General features: G+C 40.9%; 1 protein-coding gene across 2 annotated transcripts in view; it reads left to right on the top strand.

Moving 5' to 3' along the window:
- ELMO1 (engulfment and cell motility 1) overlaps positions 1 to 27,405 on the top strand; it is a 556,385-nt gene that overhangs the window by 366,611 nt on the left and 162,369 nt on the right. For both annotated transcript variants that reach the window (XM_065939966.1, XM_065939964.1), the window contains exon 16: positions 24,373 to 24,509. In XM_065939966.1, coding sequence (XP_065796038.1) covers positions 24,373 to 24,509 — 137 coding nt within the window. The remainder of the gene's footprint in view (positions 1 to 24,372; positions 24,510 to 27,405) is intronic.

Raw genomic sequence — 27,405 nt, forward strand, 5'->3', positions numbered from 1 at the left:
ATATCCGACACTATGCGACCCATGGGCCGCAGCACGCCAGGCCTCCGTGTCCATCACCAACTCCCAGAGTTTACTCAAACTCACGTCCATCGAGTCAGTGATGCCATCCAGCCATCTCATCCTCTGTCGTCCGCTTCTCCTCCTGCCCCCAATTCCTCCCAGCATCAGGGTCTTTTCCAATGAGTCAGCTCTTCGCATATCATATGAGGCACACACTAATCACAGTCGGGTGCACTAGTATCCATAGTTTTGCTGTTTCCGTGTCAGTTCATGTTTTTATCATAATGATACTAACTCCTTTCCGTGTGGTCTCCTTTCTGTTGGTCGTGGGTTGGAAGATCTATGCAAGAACTCTTTGTACAGCATCACAGCTGCTTTGAACAACATCACCCCTTTGGTCTGTGGCAAATGGACTACTGATGAGAAAAATGATCTCAGGTTATTTCTACTTGGTTTTAGTTTTGTGCTCGGAGGATGGTTTTGCCTAGTAGGAAGTGCCTAAGCCGAATATCCATCTTTCTAAAAAGGCACTGTCTGATAGGTTAGCCACTCACCACATCTGACTACTGAAATTTGAATTAGGTAGAAATAAATAAAATTTTAAAATTTAGTTTCTCAGTCATACTGGCAACATTCCAAGTGCTTCCCTGGTAGCTCAGACAGTAAAGAGTATGCCTGCAATGCAAGAAAACTGGGTTCGATTCCTGGATTGGGAAGATCCCCTGAGAAGGAAATGGCAACTCATTCCAGTATTCTTATCTGGGAAATCCCATGGATGAAGAAGTCTGGTGGGCTACAGTTCATGCAGTCACTAAGAGTTGGACATGACTGAGTGACTAACACTTTCACTTCACTGGATACACATACACACACACACACACACAAACACACACACACACGCACCCACGCTTCCAAGATTACTTCCAAGAACTTCCAAGAAGTTCTTCTGGAAAACACTATAATGCAACACCTTTCCCAGGTAAAATGAGATTTTTTTTAAGTCATTGCATTTCCAGTGATTTTGTATTGGAGCCTACATTTTATCTTAGTTCAACATTATGTTGCTCCTATAAAGAGAGCTCCTATAAATACAAGTCAAAATTATGTAAAACCAAAAAATTCATTTATCCAAGTGAATCATGTGGGTCATGACCAATCATAAATGATCAGGAGGAAATAGGCATAGATTGAATCCACTGGAATCGGGCTATGGGAATATTTCATAAGGAAAGTGCGTAGTGACCACCAAAGCATACCTCCCTTCCTAGTCCTGATGATGTTGAGTCATTCTTTGTGTTCTGTATCGCTTGCTTCTGATGGTGATTCTTTAACTTCAAAGGTCAAAATTGCCTTCACAGAATTTCAATTTCCCCTCATGTCTTGGTCAGTATTAAGTAAAAATAGGCTGATGATGCTTTTTTCCAGTTCTGTGGGGGAAAGGGGCCAAGATACAGTTTGCTGATCATCCTATCCACCCACATTAGCTGGACCCACAGTGGAGATTCAGTGCAGGAAATGCCCTGTTGTAGACACCATCCATGTCTCTCTTCTTCTGCATGATCTATGGACAGTGTGCTAAGGAGGCTTCAGGGAGCATGGAGAGAATATAACTGTTATCATCAAAAGAGCATTGACATTTTGAAACAAAACTAACCATTTTACCTCAGACCACGGCATATCATAACATCTCACCCCTTGATAAACATACGATGTAAAGGGCCCCCCGTTTTGTGATCCTGTGTGCCCAGGTGAGTGTCTTTGCAAACTAAATCGTATTTACATAAAGCAGCAATGATTTGTTTCACTAAACCTCATCCAGAATTTTTTCTAATCCTTGGAAGAATAAAAAAGAATGTCAAAGTTTCCTGAGCTTAGAAAAGTGATATTAGAAGGAAAATTTCTAAGCAAGGAGGAAACCTGTCATACCTGTTGCTACCAAGGTGTAGGTGATGCTTAGATCATTCAGAAAATGTTACAAGTTTAATGGTAAGAATCAGGGAAAAGACAAGAAAATCCATTCCAAAATATGAGCATCTTTTGAGTCACCAGCAAAATATCTGAACAAAGTAAGAGAAACTGTTGTGAGAAACCAAGGCACCACCTGGGTGGAATGCTAGGGCATAAGAATCTGCACAGGCAGGTAGGTGACCTGAAGCTTCCGGGGGCAGGATGAGTGCTCCTCATCTGCATGCTCAGCATGGGGCTGAGCACACATGGGATTTGAGCCAAGTAGGAAGAGTAAAGATGAAAATGTCTTAAAGAAGGAGTGGATGGGAATGGGTGGTGAGACATACACATAGAAGTGGAGGGGTTGAGGCAATTGTTGCCAAGGGGCTCATGGCTTCCTTCATGCTTATTTTTTCTTTGGCTTCCATTGAGGTGGTCTTTGTGTGGTCCCCTGATTGAAAAGCACAGGCCATACAAGTGAATTAAAGAATGTATATTTTTGAGATATGGGGGATGATGGGCAGAGCAGATGGGTGCACTTAGGCATCAGTTCAGTTCAGTCGATCAGTCATGTCCAGCTCTTTGCAACGCCATGAATTGCAGCACAACAGGCCTCCCTGTCCATCATCAACTCCCAGAGTCTACTCAAACTCATGTCCATCAAGTCGGTGATGCCATTCAGCCATCTCATCCTCTGTCGTCCCCTTCTCCTCCTGCCCCCAATCCCTCCTAGCGTCAAAGGCTTTTCCAATGAATCAACTCTTTGCATGAGGTGGCCAAAGTATTGGAGTTTCAGCTTCAGCATCAGTCCTTCCAAAGAACATCCAGGACTGATGGCCTTTAGGATGGACTGGTTGAATCTCCTTGCAGTCCAAGGGACTCTCAAGAGTCACCATAGTTCAAAAGCATCAATTTTTCAGCACTTAGCTTTCTTCACAGTCCAAATCTCACATCCATACATGACCACTGGAAAAACCATAACCTTGACTAGACAGACCTTTGTTGGCAAAGTAATGTCTCTGCTTTTCAATATGCTATCTAGGTTTGGTCATAACTTTCCTTCCAAGGAGTAAGCGTCTTTTAATTTCATGGCTGCAGTCACCATCTGCAGTGATTTTGGAACCCCAAAAAATAAAACCTGACACTGTTTCCGTTTCCCCGTCTATTTCCCATGAAGTGATGGGACCAGATGCCATGATCTTAGTTTTCTGAATGTTGAGCTTTAAGCCAACTTTTTCACTCTCCTCTTTCACTTTCATCAGGAGGCTTTTTAGTTCCTCTTCACTTTCTGCCATAAGGGTGGTGTCATCTGCATATCTGAGGTTATTGATATTTCTCCCGGCAATCTTGATTCCAGCTTGTGCATCTTGCAGCCCAGCGTTTCTCATGATGTACTCTGCATATAAGTTAAATAAGCAGAGTGACAATATACAGCCTTGACGTACTCCTTTTCCTATTTGGAACCAATCTGGTGTTCCATGTCCAGTTCTAACTGTTGCTTCCTGACCTGCATATGGATTTCTCAAGAGGCATGTCAGGTGGTCTGGTATTCCCATCTCTTGAAGAATTTTCCACAGCTTATTGTGACCCACACAGTCGAAGGTTTTGGCATAGTCAATAAAGCAGAAATAGATGGTTTTCTGGAACTCTCTTGCTTTTTCAGTGATCCAGCAGATGTTGGAATTTGATCTCTGGTTCCTCTGCCTTTTCTAAAACCAGCTTGAACATCTGGAAGTTCATGGTTCACATATTGCTGAAGCCTGGCTTGGGGAATTTTGAGCATTACTTTACTAGCATGTGAGATGAGTGCAATTGTGAGGTAGTTTGAGCATTCTTTGGCATGGCCTTTCTTAGGGATTGGAATGAAAACTGACCTTTTTCAGTCCTGTGGCCACTGCTGAGTTTTCCAAATTTGCTGGCATATTGCATGCAGCATTTTCACAGCATCATCTTTCAGGATTTGAAATAGCTCAACTGGAATTCCATCACCTCCATTAGCTTCGTAGTGATGCTTTCTAAGGCCCACTTGACTTCACATTCTAGGATGTCTGACTCTAGGTGAGTGATCACACCATTGGATTATATGGGTCGTGAAGATCTTTTTTGTACAGTTCTTCTGTGTATTCTTGCCACCTCTTCTTAATATCTTCTGCTTCTGTTAGGTCCATACCATTTCTGTCCTTTAACAAACCCATCTTTGCATGAAATGTTCCCTTGGTATCTCTAATTTTCTTGAAGATATCTCTAGTCTTTCCCATTCTGTTGTTTTCCTCCATTTCTTTGCATTGATCGCTGAGGAAGGCTTTCTTATCTCTCCTTGTTATTCTTTAGAACTCTACATTCAAATGGGAATATCTTTCCTTTTCTCCTTTGCTTTTCACTTCTCTTCTTTTCATGGCTATTTGTAAGGCCTCCTCAGGCAACCATTTTGCCTGTTTGCATTTCTTTTCCATGGGGATGGTCTTGATCCCTTTCTCCTGTACAATGTCACGAACCTCCGTCCATATGTCATCAGGCACTCTGTCTATCAGATCTAGTCCCTTAAATCTATTTCACGCTTCCACTGTATAGTCCTAAGGGATTTGATTTAGGTCATACCTGAATGGTCTAGTGGTTTTCCCTGCTTTCTTCAGTTTAAGTCTGAATTTGGCAATAAGAGTTCATGATCTGAGCCACAGTCAGCTCCCGGTTTTGTTTTTGCTGACTTTATAGAGCTTCTCCATCTTTGGCTGCAAAGAATATAATCAATCTGATTTCTGATAAATTGGGACTGTCCTCTCTGGCTATATTTATTGTCCTCTTGATTGCAATGTCCAATCAGTGTGTTTCATATAGGTTGTGTTTTCCATAATTTCTGTAGTTTCTTTATTCCATATTAACACTTTGGGAAGTATCAGTTGCCCAGATTAGCCATATCCTAAAGCTATAGATTAATGTATCTGAGTATACTTTGCAATATCATTCATTCAGTCAAAATAAGATGATGTCTTAAAGCAAAAGCAAGAAACCTTTTGAAAATGACCCATCTTGTTAGTAAGAATATCTGTATTATACATGAAAAATACTCAGGGAGAAGTTCAGAACTTAGTAGAGATAGAAAGAGAGAAAAAGGGAGAAATATTTATAGATATAATTTTAATGTATTGCTCCAACTGACCCATTGTCATATGTCTGTTTTCATGTACTTAGAAAACAGACCAAATTTGACTTCTGACTTGGGTTTTGGGTGATGATGTAGCCAGGCTACTGCCTGATTCCTATGCATTTGGTCACAGATTGTTATTTCCCTCAGTTCATTTCTCACTACCCTATCCCTCTTCTTCATGTCTGAATTTTCTCAAGAACAAAGCTGGCTTCCCTAGTCTGTGTTACAAGGTCTTTTGCCAATGGCTGCAAGCCTGTGTGCACACTGCTCAGGCCTTCCGATGGCCTGATTTCTGGCCCCTCTTGCTGAGTTCTTATCACAGGCAATGTCTGTGTTTTCCCCTGATAACAACTCAATTATTCTCCAGTCTCCTCGGTCATAGGCATGAGTGGATAGAACTGGCTAGAACCCAGTGAAAGAACGGCTGATCAGGTTTTTGGATGAATTGGGAAAGGAAATGCAAACATAAATATTACTCTGGAGTAAAACCAAAAAGCTCTTGAGGTTATTGAAAATAACAGAAAACATGATGCACAGGAACTGTTGACGTCAACCTAATCCCACGAGACACCTCTTCACTGCAGATTTGCTTTTGTTGAAACATTAAAGGGCATTTTCTACTCTTTTTACGTAGAAGAGTTTCCATTTTATTTTCGGTGAGACTAACTAGCAGATGCAAAAAATTCCATAAACAAATTTTTAACCCCTCATTTTACTATTTTTTTAGAAGCTCATCTTTTATTCTATAATAACCCCACCATTTTACCACCTTCTTTCCTCAGCTTCCCATTTACTTTGGCTACTTTGTTCTCCTACAATTTCTGCAGACACAGGCTGTCGACATGATTTTTGTTTCTTTTCTCTTCTCGTCCACATTCAATTTGTTGAAAATATGTCTTAAATATTTCCCTGTCATGGAAGTCTTAAACCCTGGTTATATCTCTTCTGGGTTACTAGATGCTTTCCAGAAGTCAACACCAGGATTTTGCATGTATTTAAAAAAAATTCTACCACCAAAATGTGTGACTCTCCTTTGTGGATTTTCTTCTGGTTTTTTGTCATTCCCACCAATTCAGCTCCATTATTACCACCCCTGACATTTGTAGATACCAGCACATCTTTGATAATACTTTTTAACATTTTCTCCTTTGATTCTCTCAGTTGTGTGAAGTTGTGAGAAATTAAATCACTCACATAGAGAACATATATCTGCTTGGTACCAGAGAGTGGACTGTTACTTAAGCCTTCTAAGGGTCTAATTTCTTCCTTCTACACAGCTCTGTAGTCTAACTCAGAGAGTTACTCACTGTTTACAACTTCCCTTTATCTTCTGTTGTCTTTATTCTGCACTGCTGAATATTTTGGATCACTCACCCCGTTCACCCTTGGGCATTCAAAGGTTTTCCTCCCAGTGTCCTCCGTGTGTCCTTTTCTTGGCTTTTTAAGAATCAATTCTGATTATCTCAGCCTCCAAAATGTATGTCCCCCATACCTCATCATGGGACAAATTGCAATTCCTTTTCCTTATTCTTTATTCTTATCAGAAACCTCTATCATCAAAAACACCAATTTTGCCTCATTTCTTATATATTAAATGTACCCTGAATAGTTATGGTCTTACCTCCTGGGAAAGGACTTTCAGGCCTTGACTGTAGAATGCTGACTGTCTTGTAAGTTATAATCTAGTGTCTGGTTCCCCCCCACCCCGACAAACACATGCTCTAGACAATGTTTTTGCTTCCTTTTTACCAAACATTCATGATCACAAAGATTTGTTTTCAAAAAGCACTTTTCACCTAAAAAATTCAAAGTGCTTTGAGCATTATTCATTCCGGCAGTGTTCCTCTGAGGTAAGTGGGTGGCAAATATTTTTATCACCTTCTATTAAAGCAGAAGCAGAATCCACTGCACTAGGATCCCCTGGAAAGCAGAACGATATGGACTTAGTGAATCTCTTCTCTGTTTCATTTATTGGGCACTGTAAAACTATTCCTGATAAAACTGGGTAGGAGCATCTCCCTTGCAGGCAGCCTTCTATGCGTGCTTTTAAATGGCTTCCCAGAGATGCTGATTATGGAATTTGGGGTCTGAATGTAAATGAATTTGAAATGAGCCTGACTGGGAAATGGTTCTGAAGGAAAAACACATTCAGAACTATGAATTCGATTCTCCTCATCCTTGGGTCCAATTCAAATGCCAATTCCTCTAAGAAAATAAACTTAGCCTTCCCCCGGACTCTCATGACCCTTTGCATATTCTTCTTTTGTGGCGTATACAACTCACTGTACTTTCTTCTGCCACTGATTCCATGCCCGATTTATCTCTGTGGATAGCCACTTGAAAGGTTTGCTGGAATGAAATGAAAGGAATTAACCTCTATTGTTTCTAATTATCATGGAGCTTAAAAATTCTTCCACTGGCAGATTCTGAGTGTCCTGGATGACATCTAGATGATTGCAGTTCTTTGACTGTCTTTCCACTCAGCTTCGTGCTCACTAGTTGGCCATTGATTATGCTGAGAAATGTCACTCTCCTTAGCCAAGCATTTGTCTATCGAAGCCAAGGAAGAGAAGCCAACTGGCCCTTTATCAACAGTAGCTCTGGGAGACCATTTCTAGGTACCTGTCCTGCAAGGCGCCTTGTGCAGTGTCTTCACCTCCTGTAAGCCTTCCTGCTCCCATGGACGACATGGCATAGCGGCAAGAGCCAAATGCAGGCCTCCCAGGGGTCACATGAGCTTTGGATGTGCTAGAACTCCACCGTATCCTGCTGTTCTGGTGAAAGGTGCTTTAAGTAGAGTAGCTTGTGAAAAATAAATAATGCCAGTTCTCCAGCTGCCCCTGGCTCCCTTAGATGTTTCTAAAAGGTGCCAATGAAGCCCACAAAATATTAGTAATGAGAAGGAAAGGAGAACAGGTTCCTTTTGTCATAAGAGTGAACTGTGACTCATACGTCCTGACTCATCGAAAACATACAAAGGAAGCCAGTCTGTGGGGTGCCCTCTAATAGGATGTTTCTCCAGTGACTCATGCAGGCCTGGAATGAGGAACAGCCTGAATCAAGCCAAACAAGTGTATTTTTAAATATGGGAGGGCGAGTTTCCTGGTACGATATGATGAAGAGTCCTACACACTTGCATGGTTATTTTAGCCCAGGCATTGAAATGTGTGGGCACGGTCTCTGCAGAGCCTTCTCCTGTGGTCATGTTTTGTTTTGTCAGTGGGGAGAAATGTTTAATGATTAACTAGTGCTGGCAAGAATATACGATTTCAGTGCTATGTTTCAGTGTAGCAAGGAGATGGAGACTTTTTGAAAGTTGCAGCTTCAATAATGTTGTCCCGTGGAACAAGTACTGTTTCACATCTAACCATGCATTCCATAAACATTTTTGGAGACTCTTAAGTATAAAGACAGAAAAGGCATAGTCCTGGAGCTCCAGAGTCTTAGAGTTTTTGTAGAAAGACACAAAAACAGATAGAGAATGGTGTAAATGATGGAGGGTGAGATGGAGACAATTAGAGGTATCAGATTATAGGTAATAAGAATAAAGGCATCCCATAGAGGTAGTAACGGCACTGGATGTTAAAAGACCTTTGTCGTTATATCACTGAGTAGGTGGCTCAGTGGTAAAGAATCCACAGGTAATGCAGAAATCACTGGTTCAATCCCTGGGTCAGGAAGATCCCCCAGAGGAGGAAGTGGCAACCCTTTCCAGTGTTCTTGCTTGGAAAATCCTGTGGACAGAGGAGCCTGGTGGGCTACAGTCCATGGGGTTATAAAAGAGCGGTACGCAATTGAGCAACTAAACAACAACCGGGGGATGAGATGAGGCAGGGTGTTTCAGGCAGAGGAGAAACTTCCATTTAAGTCTAGAGGTCTTGTAGACGGCTTATTTGATTTAATTTGTTTGGTCATTCTATTTCCTTCTCAAAATTTGAAATTGCTTTCTCCCTCTCCCCAGTAAATACATTCTGGAAGTTTTATTTAAAAACTGTGCAGTGGGCCTATTAAGGGCTAGGCAGAGTACACACAGGAAAGACTTTGAGAGGAGCTGGGATTTTATCTGAGGGATTTTAAGCAGAGTGACTGAATTATTTTCACTATGATAAAGCACTAATAATAATAGGTTTAAATGCTTGTTATTGCTCTCTCTGTGTCTTGCCGTGGCAATAGTTAGATTTTCATGAGCTCCTCGTGTGGGGCAGTGAAGAACATGAATCTGTCTTGAGGGTGGGAAGCCGTTTTGGGGTCTTTTGTTGCCATCTGGCACAGCAGACAATAACACTTGAACCCAGCCCCGTGGCAGCAGGAGGAGAAAGGAAGAAATAAATATATTCAGAATATTAAGGTGACTGAGAGAGGAGTCCGGTCGACCCTGGATGACTAAGCATAGGAGACTGCTGAGATGGGGAACCAGCCTAGATAGAAGGAATGAGTTCAGTTTGGGTCATTTTGAGTGTGAGGTGACTAAGGGATATCCAAGGAGGCGTGTCCAGTAAGCAACTGGTTGTCTGAAGCTCAGGGGAAAGTTCTGGGCTCAAAAACGAGATTTGGCAACGGTGACCACGGGAGCCGTGGGGCTAGTTCAGTTCTCCTAGGGCAAGAGTGAAGAGAAAGAAGAAAAGAAAGATGAGAACAGAACCTTGGGCAGAGAAAAGCACCACCCCCACCCTAAACAACAAACAAAAAGCAAGTCTACGAAGGAGACAAGAGAGAACAGTGAGATTGGGAAGAAGAACAATTATCCAGTGCTAGTGGGCTATTGTTATTATGTTTTTACCTCTCAAGCCTTAACAGCTGCCAAATAACCTCAAAAGCATTCATAAGGACTCCACATGCTAGATACAATGTCCATCTTGCTAGGAAACATGGGTACCCGTATTGGGCGTCCTGTGTACATTCTAGTGACCACAGGAGATGTCCTGATCATTTATGTGTGTAAGAGAATGGTAATGATGTCAGAAACACCCTCTGTTTTTAGAGAATTGGGAATTTTTACAAAATCAAAGCTCTTGGATGCTTTTGTCCCAGGAAAGGGAGAAAACTGTTTCAAAACATGAAGAATAAGATCGTATGACCAAAAAGTAAAGTAAAATAACTGTCTACAAAGAAGGGAAATGAAAGTGTCTGAAAGCATTAAATTTTATTTCATATGTAAGGAAGGACTGAGAATTTTCATCAGAAAATCATCCTCTTGAAGTTAAAAGCATCTTCTTTTAGTCTCATCTTTAGTTCGGTTTTTCATTAAGATATGTCCTTATCTAAAATGATGTCTTTTTGGTTAGAGTTTAAAAAAAGAGCAAGATGATGGCTAAGAAGCTGAAGGCCAAAATAACCTTTGTTGAATTTGGCTTAGAACAAGTTCAACAGCAGGCAGTCTGTCATTAGATAATAACCACCTGAATATATAAGGATATTAGAGAAACTTTAGAAGTTAATTATTATTATATGTCAGCAAGACCATGGAGGAAAAAGTTGCAGACCTTCAATATAAAAAGAACGTGGATAACAAAGGGTTAAAATATATCTTTGCCATCAATTTAAGACTGACTACAGACACACATTCCTGAGGCAGAAGCTTTATATGTGAACCTGTCTCATAGGCCCAGCAACAAGAAACCAGTGTTTTATTCCTTGAAATACTAATTAGCCCACAGTCTATAGGATGAAAATAGTCTCATTAAAGCAGTAACAAGAGCTTAAACCTAATTTTATTAGTGCTCTTTAATAGTGAAAATAATTTTATCAACTGCAAAACTGTATTCACTTCTTGGATGTCCATGTATTCAAGATAATAAGATGAGCTCTGGGAGCACACCCAGACTAAATGTGCCACATTTTTACTCAAATTTATTTTCCAAAATACCACCAAAACACTGATGCCTGTTTCTTTGTTTATTTGTTTGAAGCTATTTCTGTGAAACAGAAATCCAGTTCTAACATAAGTTTTTAAAAGAAATTAGAGTGCATGGGGCTATTTTTAACACATAGAAGTAATATAATTTGGCTACTTACCCTAACCTGAGACATCTGGGGCAGTCATGGATATGTGTGTGGTCACTCAGGGTCAAAGGAGCTCAATGAGCTTATTATGTGAATACTGATGAAGCTCTCATTGCGTAATGGTTAGGACAGCAGCAGCAGCAGCTAGAAAGCTACTGGGGCAAGGAGACCTCCAAGTACCGTGACTATAAAACATATTCAGAGAACAGCCTCTGCAGGCTGCATGCCTCCGGACTTACATTCTGCCCTGCCTCTCTCTGGCTGTGTGACCTCAAATAAGTTACTTACCCTCTCTGTGCCCCAGTTTTTCTCACTTGTGAGACAGAGTTGAGAATCGAACTTGTCTCATATGGAATTCTCATATGAGAATTAAATGATTTAATAATTGTGAAGCACAGAGAACAGAGGCTGGTATATATTAAGTGCTATAGAATTGTTTGATTAAAAATAAATTGGTCTAATTAGCTTGATTTTCCTGATCTTCCTTGCATTAAAAGAGACAAATTTTCTATCTTCCTTATTAAGAAACCAATGAACAAATAAAAGGTATGTGAAATTAAGAGTCTATGAATTGTTGAATTTTCCCCTGGCATTAAAACAGTAACATTTTTGTGAGGATACATGTCTGCTATAGATAAATTGGAAAATGCAGCATTCTTACCAACTGTAAGAATTGCATATCCAAAAATTACATTAGTTTTCAAGATTAATTGTTCATTAAAATAATGGCTTGGAGAAGAAAGAAATGGAATTAAATTTATTTTTATATCACAGTAAATAGGCGTTCTAGAAAGTATTAACTTTCTGCTATAAAAATCTTCCATAGAGGGAAATTAATGTGTGTTGAATAGTTTGATAAGAAGGACTCTGGACCCAAATTATTGTTAAATCCTGACTCTCTGCCTCTTCTTAGCTCTGTGAACCAAGTAACATCACTCTTCTGTGCCTCGTTTTCTCATCTGTACAGTGGGGGTGATAATAACTGTACCTCCTTTATGCAATTGTTATGAAGACTAAAGGAGAAAATACTTGTAAGGAGCTTAGAACAGTTCTTCTGCATGGTCACTACAATGTTATCAAGTAAATAACAGCTTTCTAGGCTACTCACCTTCTAACTTGCTCTGGCAGATTTCTCAAGTGACTGGTAATTCAGACTATGTCTTTTTCAAGTTTTCCAGCCAGCTGTTCCTGGTTTGATATGTAATGCTTTATCCTTTCGTTTTCTCTTTTTTGGGGTAAATCTCAGTCAAGTACCTGTGTGAAGCCTGATTTTTTCCTACATTATTAACACGATGCTTGAGGATACACTTCTTGGGCTGGTGCTCTGTGGGTGCACTGCTTGGCCCCTCTGCACAAACCTGCCCACGTGACCCTGGGTAGGAGAGAGCCGTACTCCTTATATGCATTCTTCTTTAAGAGGATTGATGGAACTATATATAGGCAAAAAATTAGAGGCTTAAGTCTATTTTGATCACTAATAGAAATCTTCATCCTCTCAAAACCCACGTGGGCAAAAGCATGATTGTCACTGGATTATTCTGTTCATATCCCCCATATTCCCTTTAATTCCCCATGAGTAGGGGACACATTGTTAACAGTGTCCTGCAAATCTTGAGGCCATATGTTCCTTGTGACGAAGTCTGACGAGGGCCCAAGATCAGCAGTGAGTCCGGCACTCCTGCTCAAAGCCACATGTGGTAAATGAGGTGGGCGACGAGAGGGAAACGGGCTCCTCCCCTGGGGCAGGACTAGTTGTTGGCAGTTGATCTACAGAGGAGGGTTATATACCATAATTTGGGTACATACCAGATTTGAGGGTTTTTTTGTTGTTGTTGTCACACTTATGTGATTAGTCTGCTTCCCTTATAAAATTCCTCATTTTTCTTTTACCTTCTTATTTTTATATTGGAGTATAGCCTTTTCACAATGTTTTCATAGCTTCAGGTGCAGAGCAAAATGACTCAGCCATACATATGTATGTATCCATTCCCTCCCAAACTCCTCTCCCACCCAGGGGGCCACATAGCTGAGTAGAGGTCCCCTGTGCTGTACAGTAGGACCTTGTTGGTTCACCAGCTTAAACATAGCAGTGTGTACATGCTGACTCCAGACTCCATAGCTCATTTTCTATTAAGAGAGTACCTATACTTGGATTTCAGGATATTGGCGGAAAGAATACAGAGGACTGCATCATTTTGTAGGTTAAACAATTTATTTTAAAGTAGTGGGTGAAGCATGTGCGGGGCCTTCCAAAGTGGCCCTATCACAGCAAGAGCGCCGAAATGTGTGTTATGCAAAAGTTGGGAACTTCTCTCATCCCATTTTATTAACAGTGCACGAAGTGGGGCGTAATGGAAACCACATAGAAGAAAAGCGTGTCTAGGGAGGCGGAAGGAGGAGAAAAGCAAAGAAGGGATTGTGGGCATGTGTTTGTGGAAGGCTAGCCATGTGAGCACCGTTAAGAATGCAGAAATTGCTAAATCAGGATTCCTGTGTCTTGGAGGCTCATAATTAAGTGTGGGGATTCCAAACATGGAAGAAATAAAAGGTCTGGAAACACAAAAGCAGAAGTTGGGCAGGGCTGGAGGGAAGTGACTTTAGCAAAGGGATGGACTTTGAAGGTTGACTCACTGGATTCCTTAAGAAGGAAACCCAGGAGCTTGACATGTGCAGATACAAGTGTGCCTCTGTAGTTGCTCACCCATGTCCGACTCTTTGCAATGCTGTAAACTGTAGCCCGCCAGGCTCCTCAGTCCATGGGATTCTCCAGGCAAGAATACCGGAGTGGATGTTGCCAGCCCTCCTCCAGAGGATCTTCCCTACCTAGGGACTGAACCCACGTTCCCTACATTGCAGGCAGATGCTTTACCCATTGAGCCATGGAGCAGCCCCGCAGATATAAGTGGAGAGGTTTATTTGATGACTTTATTGTTGAATTTAATGTTCAGTCCTAGGTCAGTTAGGAAAAGTTAGGAGAATGGAGTAGGGGCAGACTGAAAAGTGTTGAATGCTTTGCTAAACCATTTGCATTTTATCCTGACGCCTACAGGTAATCACTAAGTTTTTAAGGGGAGTCAATTACTGAGTACCAAAGACATGAAAGAATGTATGCGATGAGCAAGACTTGACGTGTCCTCTTTCCTTTATTTGCTATTTATTAAGGTTACATATTTTTAGCCTCTTTGCCAGCTTCCCAGCCCGGGTTAAGGCCCTGAGCCTCAAGTAAAGATGTCATCCATGGTCATGTGATGGCGCACAGTTCTTTCTTGCTGGGGCTTCAGTGAGGCACATCCCAGCCATTCATTAATCAGCCTCTATCCCAACATAACCCTCGAGTGCCCATCTCACATGGTTGAACAGGCAATTATTTATATCCATGCTAAATAATTTTCCTTATAAAGGAAATTTCAATAAGGGCATGCAGAAATCACCTCTTGGATGTGCTCTCCTTTGCCCTGCCTTGGACTATTTACCACCCAACTAGAACTTTCCTCTTCCTAATCGTTCACTGTGCCTACAAATGCTACAGCCACACCACACCCAGAAGGTCGGCAAATTAGATTTTTCATTTTGGTTTTGTATTATTAAAGCATACTACAAACTTGATACTCTTCTCAAAGAATTCAGTTTTTCCTATTCTGTTCTTCTCTTTAGACCGTTCAGAGACCTCTAAGTGAATCCAGAAGCAATCCTTTTGCCAAGAGAGAAGGTGTCAGGGTCCAGATTCTGTTTTCCTGCAGGTCTTAGTTGTTTCAGCCGGAGGACCAAGAGGCACAAACACAGAGCCCGTCAGAAAGCCCGTTTTTCAATTATAAGCCAACATCTGGGAGTCACTTAGCTCATTCTTATTAAAAATCATAATTTCCTGGAAATTCTGCACATTTTGTCATTTGGTTGAACATCTTATAAGATGGTGATGAGATGCAGCTCTATAATTTTTCAGGGAAACTATTACTTTCATGAAAGGAGGTTCAAGTGAACAAGATTTCACACAGACTAAACCTGTGTGAATCTAAATTTAAGATTTTGGGGAAAATTGCACATCATATTTGTGTTCTGCACAGCATTTTATAGCTACCATTTATTGAGTGCTTATTATATGCTAAGAACTATGGTAGGTGTTTTATGGGACTCCTCTCACTATATCTTTACTCAGTTTTACAGATGTAGATTACTGTAATTATCATCATAATAATAGAGACTTGATGACATAAAGGACTCAGTTGAGAAAGTATAGAGAAAGAATTCTAGCCTCAATTCTGGTGACTCCTAACCACTTAGCAGTAATGTTTTTATGTAGTTCATCACTCGCCCTTAATACACTAAAGTATCAAGTACAGTCCAGAATAACAGGGATCCTCAAATTACCTGAATTTTAATTCCATTAAAAAGGGATAAAAGGTAGAGGAATAAAGGTGATAGGAAGTTGTTACTTTATTCCACTCCTGTTTAAAACCTGCTAATAGCTTCTTATTGCAGGTGGAATAAAGCCGATGCTCCCTAACGTGTTCTACAAAGAATTAGATGATCTGATGCCTGCTGGTTTCTTCAGCTTCATCTTTTACTCATTTCTCCTTCTTCTTGAGCTCAAGGTCATATAGATAATGAGTGGCAGAGCCAGGGTCCAAACTCAGGCAGACTGGCTCCAGGACCGTGTTCTTAACCACCTTACTAGTTGGATGTATGGATGGATGAATGAGCGGATGAATGGATGGATGGATGAGCGAATCAATGGGTCAGTGGACTGATGGATGGACAGATAGATAGGTGGACATGCACATGCATGGATAGATGGACATGTGCATGCATGGATGAAAGGAAGGAAAGAAAGAAGGAAGGAAGGAAGGATCTGTAGATGAATGAAGGAAATGAGAGAGGGACGGAGGGAGGGAGGAAACTAATTTAAGAGATTTGTGACTCTTAAGAGTTTGTATACAACCAGTCAAATCTATTAAAGCTTTTCCATCAGCATCTGCAATACTCTTCAGTGATGTCAGGATTCCCTTTCACAGAAGAAAATGCACACGTATACCCTTTTATCCATCTAACAGATGAAATTGGACTAAAGTCCAGGTATGGAGACATACCCCTGAGCAATTTTAGAGGCTAGCACCACTTAAGTGATTGCACTAGGGTGCCTGCATAGACAGGTTATATGCTTTTCTATCCAGCAGTTAACCTGACTACATGAAATGCCAATCCCTGGCTCCAGAGGTGATGGGCAGGGCAAATACAGCACCACTTCTGAAAGCCCATCGAAATCATCTGCAGTAGTTTTTACACTGTCTGGAATGCTGTTCCTTCTTATTTGCTTAGAAAGCTCATTTTCTACTCTTTTAACTTAATTTTTTTATATCAATCTAATTTAAATGAATAGAAGTATTCAAATCCTGAAAGCACAACACACCTCAGTGAATTTTTAGTAACCAGCTATCCATTTTGCTGTTCCTTAGCTCAAGATCCAGAGTATTATGCAACCACCAGAGACCCCTGGGGACTCCCCTGGTGACTCAGATGATAAAGAATCCACCTGCAGTGTGGGAGACCTGGGTTTGATTCCTGGTTTGGGAAGGTCCCCTGGAGGAGGGCATGGCAACCCACTCCAGTATTCTTGCCAGGAGAATCCCCATGGACAGAAGAGCCTGGTGGGCTAACACAGAGTTGGACACGACTGAGCTACTGAGTACAGTAAAGCATAGAGACCCCTGGGAGCTGCCTTACCCCCAATTTCTTCCTGTCTCCTGTTTCCACCACCATAGATAAATTTTCCATTTTGACCTTTACAAAAATGGAATCACATAGTGTGTGGTCTTTTTTAGGGGATTCTGTTTGTTCAACGTTGTATTTTCTATTCATTCATGCTATTGTGTGCGGTATAGCTTTTAAAAAAGTATTTCTTTGCAGTAAGTATGCTGCTATGTACTTACTACAAAGTCTACTACAAAGTGGTGTTGGAGAAGACTCTTGAGAGTCCCTTGGACTGCAAGGAGATCAAACCAGTCAATCCTGAAGGATATCAGTCCTGAATATTCATTGGAAGGACTGATACTGAAGCTGAAGCTCCAATACTTTGGCCACCTGTTTCAAAGAGCTGACTCAAAAAAGATCCAGATGCTGGGAAAGATTGAAGACAGGAAAAGGGGACGACGGAAGATGAGATAGTTGGATGGCATCACCAACTCAGTGGATATGAGTTTGGGTGAACTCCAGGAGTTGCTGATGGACAGGGAGGCCTGGCGTGCTGCAGTCCGTGGTGTCGCAAAGGGTTACACACATCTGAGCGACTGAACAACAACAAATATTGCTATATGAATAAACTAAAATTTATCTAATATATTGAGTGGACATTTTGACTGTTTCAAGATTTGGGTTATAACAAAGAGAGCCACTATGAACATTCAAATACCTTTCTTAGGCAGCACCACTTTATGCATTTCTTTTGGATCTGTATCTTTGGGTAGAATTACTGTATCATTAAGTATGAATATTTTGGGTAGACTAAATACTGTTAAACTGATTTTCAAAGTGGTTGAGCTGACTAACACTCCTAACAACTGTTTATGAGAATTCCACTTTTTTCTACATTCTTATCCACACTTATTTTTTTAAAATCTTTTCATTTTAGCCATTCTGGTGATATTTGAAAATATCTCATTGTAGTTTAAATTTGCATTTCTCTGGTGATTAAAAAAGCCAAGCATCTTTTCATGTGTTTATTGGACACTTAGATATCTTGTGAAGTATCTACTTACATTTTGCTTATTTTTCTGTTGAGTTGTCTTTCTGTCCCTTATTGATTTATTAGAGGTATTTATATACAATGGATATCAGTTTTTTGCCAGACAATGCTGCAAGTTTTTCTCCTACCCTGAAGTTTCCATCCTTCTTGTACCCTTTGATAAACAAGAGTTCTTGATTTTAATATAAGCAGATCAAACCTTTTTCTTTAGGGTTAATGATTTTTTTGGTTCTGTTTAAGAAATCTTTGCTCACTTCTAGGTTATCAATATTGTTCTCCTGTATTATATAGGAGCCTCATTATTTTTCCTTTCGCACTGAGACCTATCATCTACTTTGAGTTGATTTTTGTAGATGGTATGAGGTAGGGAGTTATAATTCATTTTTCAGATGCATATGTAATTGGCTCAGCACAAGTTGTTGAAAATTCTTTTCACTATAGTGTCACCTTTTTCATAAATCTAGTGATTGTACATATAAGACTATATCTGAACTCCCTATCCTATTTTGTTGTTCTATTTTTCCATTCATGGACCAATATCAAGCTGTTCTAATTATTATAGTTTCATAGTGTCTATCTGCAAGTATAATTCCTCCAAATTTGCCATTTTACCTAAGTACAATAATAATGATTTTGCTATTAAAACTGGTAACAGCTAACACTTACTAATGCTTATTTTATCTCAGTTAATATGTGAGTCGTGTATCACTTTAGATTTAATCTTAGCAGCAATCTGATGAGGTAAGATGCATTATCTTTTTTATAATGAAGAAACTGAGCCCCAGAGGAAGAGTAAGTTGGTAAAGGTCACATTGCTATTCAGTAGTGACACCAAGATTTGCCCCCAGATCAACCTCACTCTAGAATCTCTGCTCTTTTATTAACACAAAACTGTGAGCTTGAGCTATGGCCTCAGGTCATTCTTGGTGAATTGTTTATCTTTTGATGCTAGAGTCTGATTTTTAATCCTAACACTAGTTGGTGTTTTTTTTTTCTCTCCCTATGTCCTTTAAAAAAAAAGCCCAGAAGGAAAGTGAACAATGGAGCACTGGATTAGACGATATGTCTTTTTAGTGTCAATTTCATACTATTTTTAGGCATGAGAGAGGATAGAAAAGAATATCCAGAGTTCTGTTAAACCAGATTTCAGGAGCTGGGAAGCACTGAGCAGCTTTCAAGCATCTGATCCCCTGTCCTGAAATAGCAGGGTTGGAAGCTTCTGCACTGGTGGAGTTTAGCAGTGGGGGAACTTTTCACATTCCTTGCCCTCACTCTCCTCTCCTCTTTCCACCTCTCCCACCTACAAAAGGTTTTGAACTTTGAGCATCTTCCCACACATCACCAAAATTCCAAAGCCAAGCTATTAAGGAATACCCAGTCTAAAAATAGAAAACTCAAAGGCCGCAAGGGTAAGATTTTGTGCAGAGGTATAAATAGACATTTGCATCTGTGAATTCATCAATATATTTCCCAGACTGACCCTAGAGCCACAGATAGTTCTAGTTTCCATGCTGTGGCTACCTAGTAAGATTTTGCAGCCATTCTGGCAGTTTTCACGGTGCTCTTGTGTTTATGATTTATCCCCTTCTTCCTGTAGCTCAGAATTTTAAAACAAAATGCCCTTTGTGTTAGGCCAGTGCTTATCTCTCTTTCAAAAGTGCGCCATTTCCAAAGACTGGTTTAGTTGAAATGGCTTATTATTTCATGGTAAAAATACTCAGAATTTGCCTCGTGCCACCAAAACATGTCCCTTTAGTCGCTCGTAAATGGGTTCACAGTCTGAGTAAAACAAGGGTCATCGAAAGCATGGAACAGAGCTTTTCAGCATCTCAAACATTACATTTCTCTAAGAAAATTCCCATGAAAGAGCAGAAATTACATGCATTTTCCTGTGTCATCTTGTCATTCTATCTTTAGTTGTGTAATTTTCTTATGTAATGGTCTGCATTCGGTGATATTAATAGATTGAAAGGGGCTGAAAACAACTAACACTTTTCTTATGAAAGAAAGATTGAATACCAGCTTATCAAACATTTCTAAGCCTATCAAATGCCACTCTGATGCCCTAATACCTTAACTGAAATGTGTAGCCATCCTTTCATTCAAGGAAATAATAATTTAGGACATAAAGTTCAATACAGGTGAAATCTCCAAGTTCTATAATTACTAGTGGACATTAAGGACTTTAAAACACATTATGTTGTGCGTGTGTGTGTGTGTGTGTGTGTGTGTGCATGTGTGTAGTCTTATAATCTTAGATTTGGCAGGAACCTTACCAAGTGGTCTCATTTACAGGTAAGAAACTTGGAGCCCTGGAGCTGAGAAGACCTTCTCAAGGTCACAGGGCAGCCTGCTTTCTTTGTATTCACTTTCATTGTTTACTTGCTCCGCTACAAAAGCCATTGTTCTTTGAGCCTCCGGTGACCATACCTGTCTCACCTTACAGTCTCCAACTGAAAATAGGAACAAATCTACTTTGAAAGGCAAAAATGCTACATAAGTGTATAGCATTCTTATTTGTCATTTTAGAAACAAAAGTGTGTGGATTATAGAAGCTTTCAAAGCTTCCTATTTAAAAGTGAATTAAATGTCAGCAAATTAATAAAAACTCATTTACTCCCAACCCTGAAAATACCTTAATATTCCAGACTTAAAAGAACAGTAAGTTGATCCTTTTTTTTAATAAAAGAGAATCTCATTGTGTTAAAAATAGTGTGCTTAAAAACAACTTGGTTTTGCAAAAAGTCTATTTTTGTCTCATTGAAAATTTCTCTTTAAATTTCATTTATAAAATCATTGCCTACAAATTCAACACTTTTTTTCTTCAAAAAGTGTTTCTGTTTTCCTTAAAAAACAGTAATAAATATTCCCTTCCCTATTTTTATCTGTTTGTTTGTTTGTTTGTTTAAATCTCCAGATTGAAGACCCTGTTCATGAGAAGCAGGCCACCTCTGTGAGCTGATGCTAGTTTAGTTAATCACTGGGACAGCCTGGGCTGAAGTCCACTTGCTATAGGATGAAGAGTAGCATAATTTTGTTGGCCCGTAGTTGCATTGAGCTTACTTTTGGTTGTTCCCTTTTGGTCCCCACAGCCCCCTAATGAAGTTTGTTCTATTGTTGCCCCCAGTTTACAGATGAGAACACTCAGGCAATGACAGATGAAATGTGTTGCCCAGCTGACTCAGCAGTAAGTGATAGAACCAGGATCTGAACCCCAGCAGCCTGACTCCCAGCATCTTTGCCTACTTTCTGCCATCACGAACTCTTGAACAAGCCATTTTGCCTTTCTCACTGCTGTTACCTGAAAAGTGAAAGAGGAAAATAGATCAGATAATCTGAACCAGTCCTTCCTGCTCAATCATCCTCAATCCTGAATATCTGCAATTTGAATATTTTTGAGGAAAAAAAATTACTTTTTCCTTGCCTCTAATATAGGAACACCTTTAAATCATAAATCCACAAAAACATCAGTCTCCTCATTGTTTCTTTGGTAACATGTCAGGGAGCAAATTGTTTTTGATTTGTTGTGTGCCCATTTCTCATCACAAGGGATGAGTCCCATAGAAGCTTAGGACGATGGTAAAGCTGTTCTCTTATGGAGGTTGAAAACAGTGGCTCTGGTGTAGAATGCTGGATGTGCAACAATGAAGGGTTGTCACCGCAACAATGTAAGGGCAATGATGATGGACTTTGGAGCCAAGTCAACTGATTTTGAATTTGCCACTTGAAATCTGTGTGACCCTGGACAACTTTCATAACCCCTCTAACACTGTTTCTAATTTAAATAAAAAGAAATTGATGTTATTCTCCTAGAGGAAAATATGGCCTGACATGTGGCCAGTGACAGTGGTATGGCCGTTGTTGGTACTGTCACATGGCCAGGTATTATCCATCAACAGGTGCTGGCTGTGTACTTGCTATGAGCCTCACTGGGCTGTGCATCGAGACCATGGTTTCTGTTGAAGGAAGAATTCAAGGAGATCTAGGAGAGTAGGTGGAGAAATTAATTTTCAAAGCACCAATCACAAGGAAATGCCCTGTGTTCTTGGTGTCAACTAGGGCAGGAAGCTGCTGCTGGGTCAACTAAAACTGTAGGTTTCCAATGCTCATTTGGGGCCACCTGCCTTAGTTGACATGATAGAAGGCTTAATTTCTGCAAGTTTCACCTTTCTCATATGTAAAATGAGGATAAGCATCATGTCTGCCTCCTGGGTTGCTGTGCAGATAACACCCCTAGAGCCCTTGTGAGTTACATAAAATCTTCTACCACCTGATCCCTGTTATTAAGGATGTCGTTTCCATTCCTCTTCACCCAAGCAAGAGCAGAGCTCGTTGTTCTCGGTTTTGTCTGGCTTGCTCAGCTCCAGTAGTCCCATAAAACTTTAATTAGGGCATAAAGCACACATATAATCACACCAGTCCTGAAAACGGTACTGTGATAATGTGATTAATAAGTTTTTGTATGGTGATAGTGCTTTAAAGTACTGATGTAGACCTGTAAATTTTACTGGCTTCAGTACTTATGAAAGTAAGAGTGACAGCTCATTGCCCAGGGCAGCAAACATACAACCCTCCTGCATTTACCTTTCAAGTTCCTTAAATAGCTTTGTATATCAGCTCAGGACTTCACTTTCTTCAGTTTCGCCATCTCCACCACTAACATGGGCTTCCCTGGTGGCTCAGATGGTGAAGAATCTGCCTGCAAGGCAGGAGACCTGGGATTGATCCCTGGGTCGGGAAGATCTCCTGGAGAAGGGTTGGCTACCCATTCCAGTATTCTTGCCTGGAGAATTCCATGCACAGAGGAGCCCGGCGGGCTACATGGGGTCACAAAGAGTCAGACACGATAGTGACTAACAGTCAGCCAGTCATCACTAACATGAGCTGGAGTTGGGGTTACTTATATGTTCTTTCCTCTAATTTCTGAGATGTAATAACAGGCTTGACTAAGAATTGAGGGCCATCAGAGAATAGCCCATGTTTCTGGAAATGATCTGCTGGTACAACCTTCATTGTCATCACCACCGCTTTGTTCCATATTTGTGTCTATTTGTATCCTTTTAAAGCACTTTCCCATGAATGGGGAAGGCAGTGGAGATTTCATTTCCACTTTTTAGTTTCAAAAATCAAGAGTCAGAAAAGTGAAGTGAGCTCCTCATTGTCATAGATGGACTTGAACCCAAATCTTTTGCCCTCAGACCCAAACATTTTTAGTGTGACTGCTGGCTGCTGCTAGCCCATGCCTGTACTTTCTCAGGAAGAGAACAGCATTTACTATCTATTCTAAAGGATGCAGACAAAAGAGGTTTGTGTATAGGTGTGCCCCTACCAGAGCGGAGCATGTCCCCATGGGTTTGATCAGGGCTTACTCACCAGAGGCTTTCCCCAGGGGATTATCTCTAAATAATGTCTGTGTTCAACTACACAACGGGCACCCTGTCCTTCCCCAAGTGCTGTAAACCTTGCTCCCGCCCCACCCCTCCTGGCCTCCTGGGCTTCCAGGGCTTGAAATTTAACCATTTGGGGCCTTGAGGACTAATTGGCCTTTAAATAGAGTTCAATTAAAATAGAAATTCTTTCACTGTACGTAACAGCCTATATTAAAAGAAAAAAAAAAAGTAGAATCTTGTTTTGACCCTGGGAATCAGGGATAGAGGAGTCACAAAGCTTACTTCCTTGGGCTCCAGTAGCCTCATTCATATGACTTGAACAGTCAGAGGTATTCTAAAGAGCAAATGAATGTATGTAAAAGAACTGTAAAAATGTAAGCTAGACAAAGAGCTGAGGAGAAGGGAGGGGCTGATGTGCTGGTCTGGGAAGAGGAAACAGGTGGCCACACCTAGAATTCAGAGCATTGAGTCTGACCATGACAAAGGAAACTTTTAATGAGGTGGTTTGAAGGCTTCTGACTGACTTCAGGGTTTGGTCCAGGACTGAACCTTCAAAGACACTTGAGCTGCTTTGACCTCCAGCCATCTGTATCTGGGAATGTCAAACAAATGGTTAATGATATCAGATGCTTTATGATCTCAGATGTCCCCTGCTTACTGCCATAAGAGAGAAAAGAGCCCCCTGGAGAAATAATTTAAGGATGCTATTTTCAAAGTTGCAATTAATTGTGTATTCGGGAAAGCTCATCTTCTGCCAGTTTTTCAGTTGAGAAATGGGAAATTACGGGTGATGGAGGAGCTGTGACTGACAGGTCAGTTTGAATGATCTTTATAAGGTCAATAAGGCAGATGCAGAGCCCATATTCAACACCAGGCATCCTGGACCAAAGCCATAATGATCATGACATGGGAAGAGTTACAAGCTAACTTCTTTCAATCAAAATATGTGTGTAAGGATAGGTCTGACCATCTGACCTTAAACTTGGAGGTTTCATGCGGACTAGCCTCTGGTTGCCTTTTCTCAGTGCCTTTTTTCCTCGGTGGCTTGAGCTGAATGTGCCTCCCATCGTCTCCCTTTGGGGCATGTGGCCATGTCTTTGCATTTCCGTTCTCAACTTCCTCCCTTCTTTCCCTCCTCTTTCCTCCAGCTAGTGAGACCTGCAACGATTTCCACCCGATGTTCTTCACCCATGACAGATCCTTCGAGGAGTTTTTCTGCATCTGTATCCAGCTCCTGAACAAGACATGGAAGGAAATGAGGGCGACTTCTGAAGACTTCAACAAGGTAAGAGGAGTCTGAGGCAGAGGCAGCAGCTTCCTGTGTCCCGGAAGAGCCTCCTCCCCACCCTTTGCATGGTCTCTTCGCTGCGCGTGAAAGGAGAATGAGGATGGCTGTGAGTTTAGGTGGCTTTGAGGATGGAAAAAGAAAGGCATACCTGTACAGACAGGAACCTGTGTGCCAGTGATGTTCTTATCTCTAGGGATAAGCTTGGAACAGTTTGTTCCTTTTGGCTCACTAAGCAGAAGCCACGGGCAGAGACTCTTTCTTAAGAAATATTGATAAGGTGAACTTTACCTTTAATGGCGTTGATCTGGGATGCCTTATTAGTACAAGATCTAGTGGGGGAAAGTGCCTCTCTTCCACCTGTTCAGGTGACTGCTAGGGAAAGAATGAGGTGAGGAAGACTGCTGTGGACACTTGGTACCTCTGTGGGTTATGGATGGGTTGAGATAACTGTCCTTTTCTCTGTCACAAAGAGTGTTTATTAAAATGCAAGACCTCTCTGAGGGAGCTGAGTAAGTTTAAATGGAACATTTCTTGGTTTACAGAAAGCATTTGGTTTTTGTGAAGAGTGTGAATCTCACATTTCCGTTTGTGAGTGAATGTTGGGTGGAGAGAAGAGTGTTGATCAACTTAAAGAAAGGGGATACATCTTGTGCACTTTTCAAGATAAACAAAATCTTTATCCTTAGATCAAAGCCTTGTTAGCAATCAAGATGTGGCTACTCACAACTGGTGGTTGGGGAAGGTATGCATAGGACTTTAATAATTCTGATTTGCTAATGTATATGGATCTGGGTTTGATTAGCCCCCATCACCCATGTTCCCTGGCCTGGTACTGGGGACAGAACTGTTTCTGAGTCTTAAGTGTCTCGTCTCAGAGTCATCCTGCACGGCCTTCACGAGCTTATGCTTGGGGCATAACATAATATGTGAATTCTGGTGTCACTTGATATTCTTCATGGTCTTTGCCTCACAGTTCCCTTTTCTCTGAACTTATATCTATCTGGTCCTTCTTTTCCACCGTATTTCAGGTTCATGGCATCTTGAACTAATATTGGCTAAAAACAAAGAAAACCAGGGAAAGGACCCTTTTCCCAAGCCTTCCCCAAGGTTAGAACCTGTCTCTATCAGCATAATGATCTTACCTGCACTTGTAACAGAGAATGAACACCATTCTGTCTCAGTCATTCTGGGCCACCTATTCACTTCCTTTCTTTTTAATTTTTGTGAATCTGTTGTATGTTTTTGATTTGTGGTTACCCTGGTTTTCAAGAAAGTTTACCCATAACTCTATCTGTTTGCTTTAGACTGATAGTCATGTAAATTCAAACGCATTCTAAAAGATGGGCCTTTTTTACCCTCCTCCACATTTTGTGATTTTGATGTCCTGTTTTACATTTTCATGTTTATCCTATTGCTGTTCATTGTAGTTATAACCACTTCTAAGAAATGTTTTGATTGTTTTTAATCTGTGTACTGGTTTGTTTAAGTGATTTTCAATCCTTTTGTGTATGTGCTTGGGCCATCTATTGAACTCCTTGAAGTTGACCCCAGAGACTCCCCTCTGTGGAAAACACTAGTCTATAGACTGTGTGCTAGAGCTGCAAGTGTCTGAGCAACTGTGCCCAAGGACAGACATGATTTGGGATGGAAAGTGGAAAAGAAGAAGCCCATTAATTCCCTTGTGATTATAACTGCAGCCTCCTAAGTGTACTCTACTTGATTATGAGGGACTTTGCAAATCAGGTGCAAATTATCCTTGGGAGAGAGGGAAGAAGGAGCATGAAGACCTTTGCTCAATCAAACCAAACAAGTGGAGAGTTAAATCAGTAGTCTCTGAGAGCTCTAGAGGACTGTAGCCACTTTTTCTCTGGGTCAATTCAGCTCTTCCTGTGCTGCACTCTTTCTGAAAGTCACCCAGTCCTCAGCTCTTGTGTCCTGGAGACACCTATTCCTCAGGAAGAGATGTCACTGGCTCCCATGTCTTCTGGTACCAGATATCCAACTGCTTTCTGAGGGGGGTTCATCTAGCCTTCTTTCCCAGAATTTTAGATATCTGCATTTGTAATAGATAAAATCTAATATCATTGCTGTTGATCTATGCACAGATGAGGTGTATAGAAAATATTAGCAAATTCCAGCAAAGAAATGGCTCAAGGGAATGAGTACTTAAACACTTAATTTCTGTAGAACTTATAAATTTAGGACATGAAGTCAAGAATACATCAGTAACAAAGGAGATCAGAGGCCTCAGTCTGGAGTTGCTGAGGAGGGCTGGAGGGAGGAGGTGAGCTTGGCTCTCAGATCCATTTTGTTCATCGCAGCTGTGTGCTCGGGTGGGTGAAGATGATTTTCTCCTTGCATAGGGTGAGGTCCTGGTAGATGACAGTAAGGGCCCCAAAGGGTCATGTTAAAATCTGTTTAATTAACTTATATGGTTGCAGAAACATTCTTCAGCAACATCTAAGAGCCAGGTTCAAATACAGTTTCCTATTATAGCCTTACTGTCATCCTTTCTGCACTGGACAATCAGTGCAAAAGAAGAAAATGGAGAAGAAAATGGCCACCCACTCCAGTATTCTTGCCTGGGAAATCCCATGGACAGAGGAGCCTGGCAGGCTACAGCTCATGGGCTCGCAAAAGAGTCAGACATGACTGAGTGAATAAGCAACAAATCATAAACTAATTCTGACATTACACTTCTGCTGCCAAGTAGGGGTTGTTATTTATGGTTGTGGGTAGGCAACTGCAGGCCTGAGAGGCAGAGTCCCACTCCACATGCCAGTGGTCAGGAATGGATATCAGTGGAGGATCAGGGATGGGTGTGACAAGGCATTTAAATTTTCTACACCAAATGCTTGCTGTGTTTGCTTTTTTCTTTTAAATACTGTGCATG

This window comes from Muntiacus reevesi, chromosome 6 (assembly GCF_963930625.1).
Source record: "Muntiacus reevesi chromosome 6, mMunRee1.1, whole genome shotgun sequence".
NCBI classification, from domain to species: Eukaryota; Metazoa; Chordata; class Mammalia; order Artiodactyla; family Cervidae; genus Muntiacus; species Muntiacus reevesi.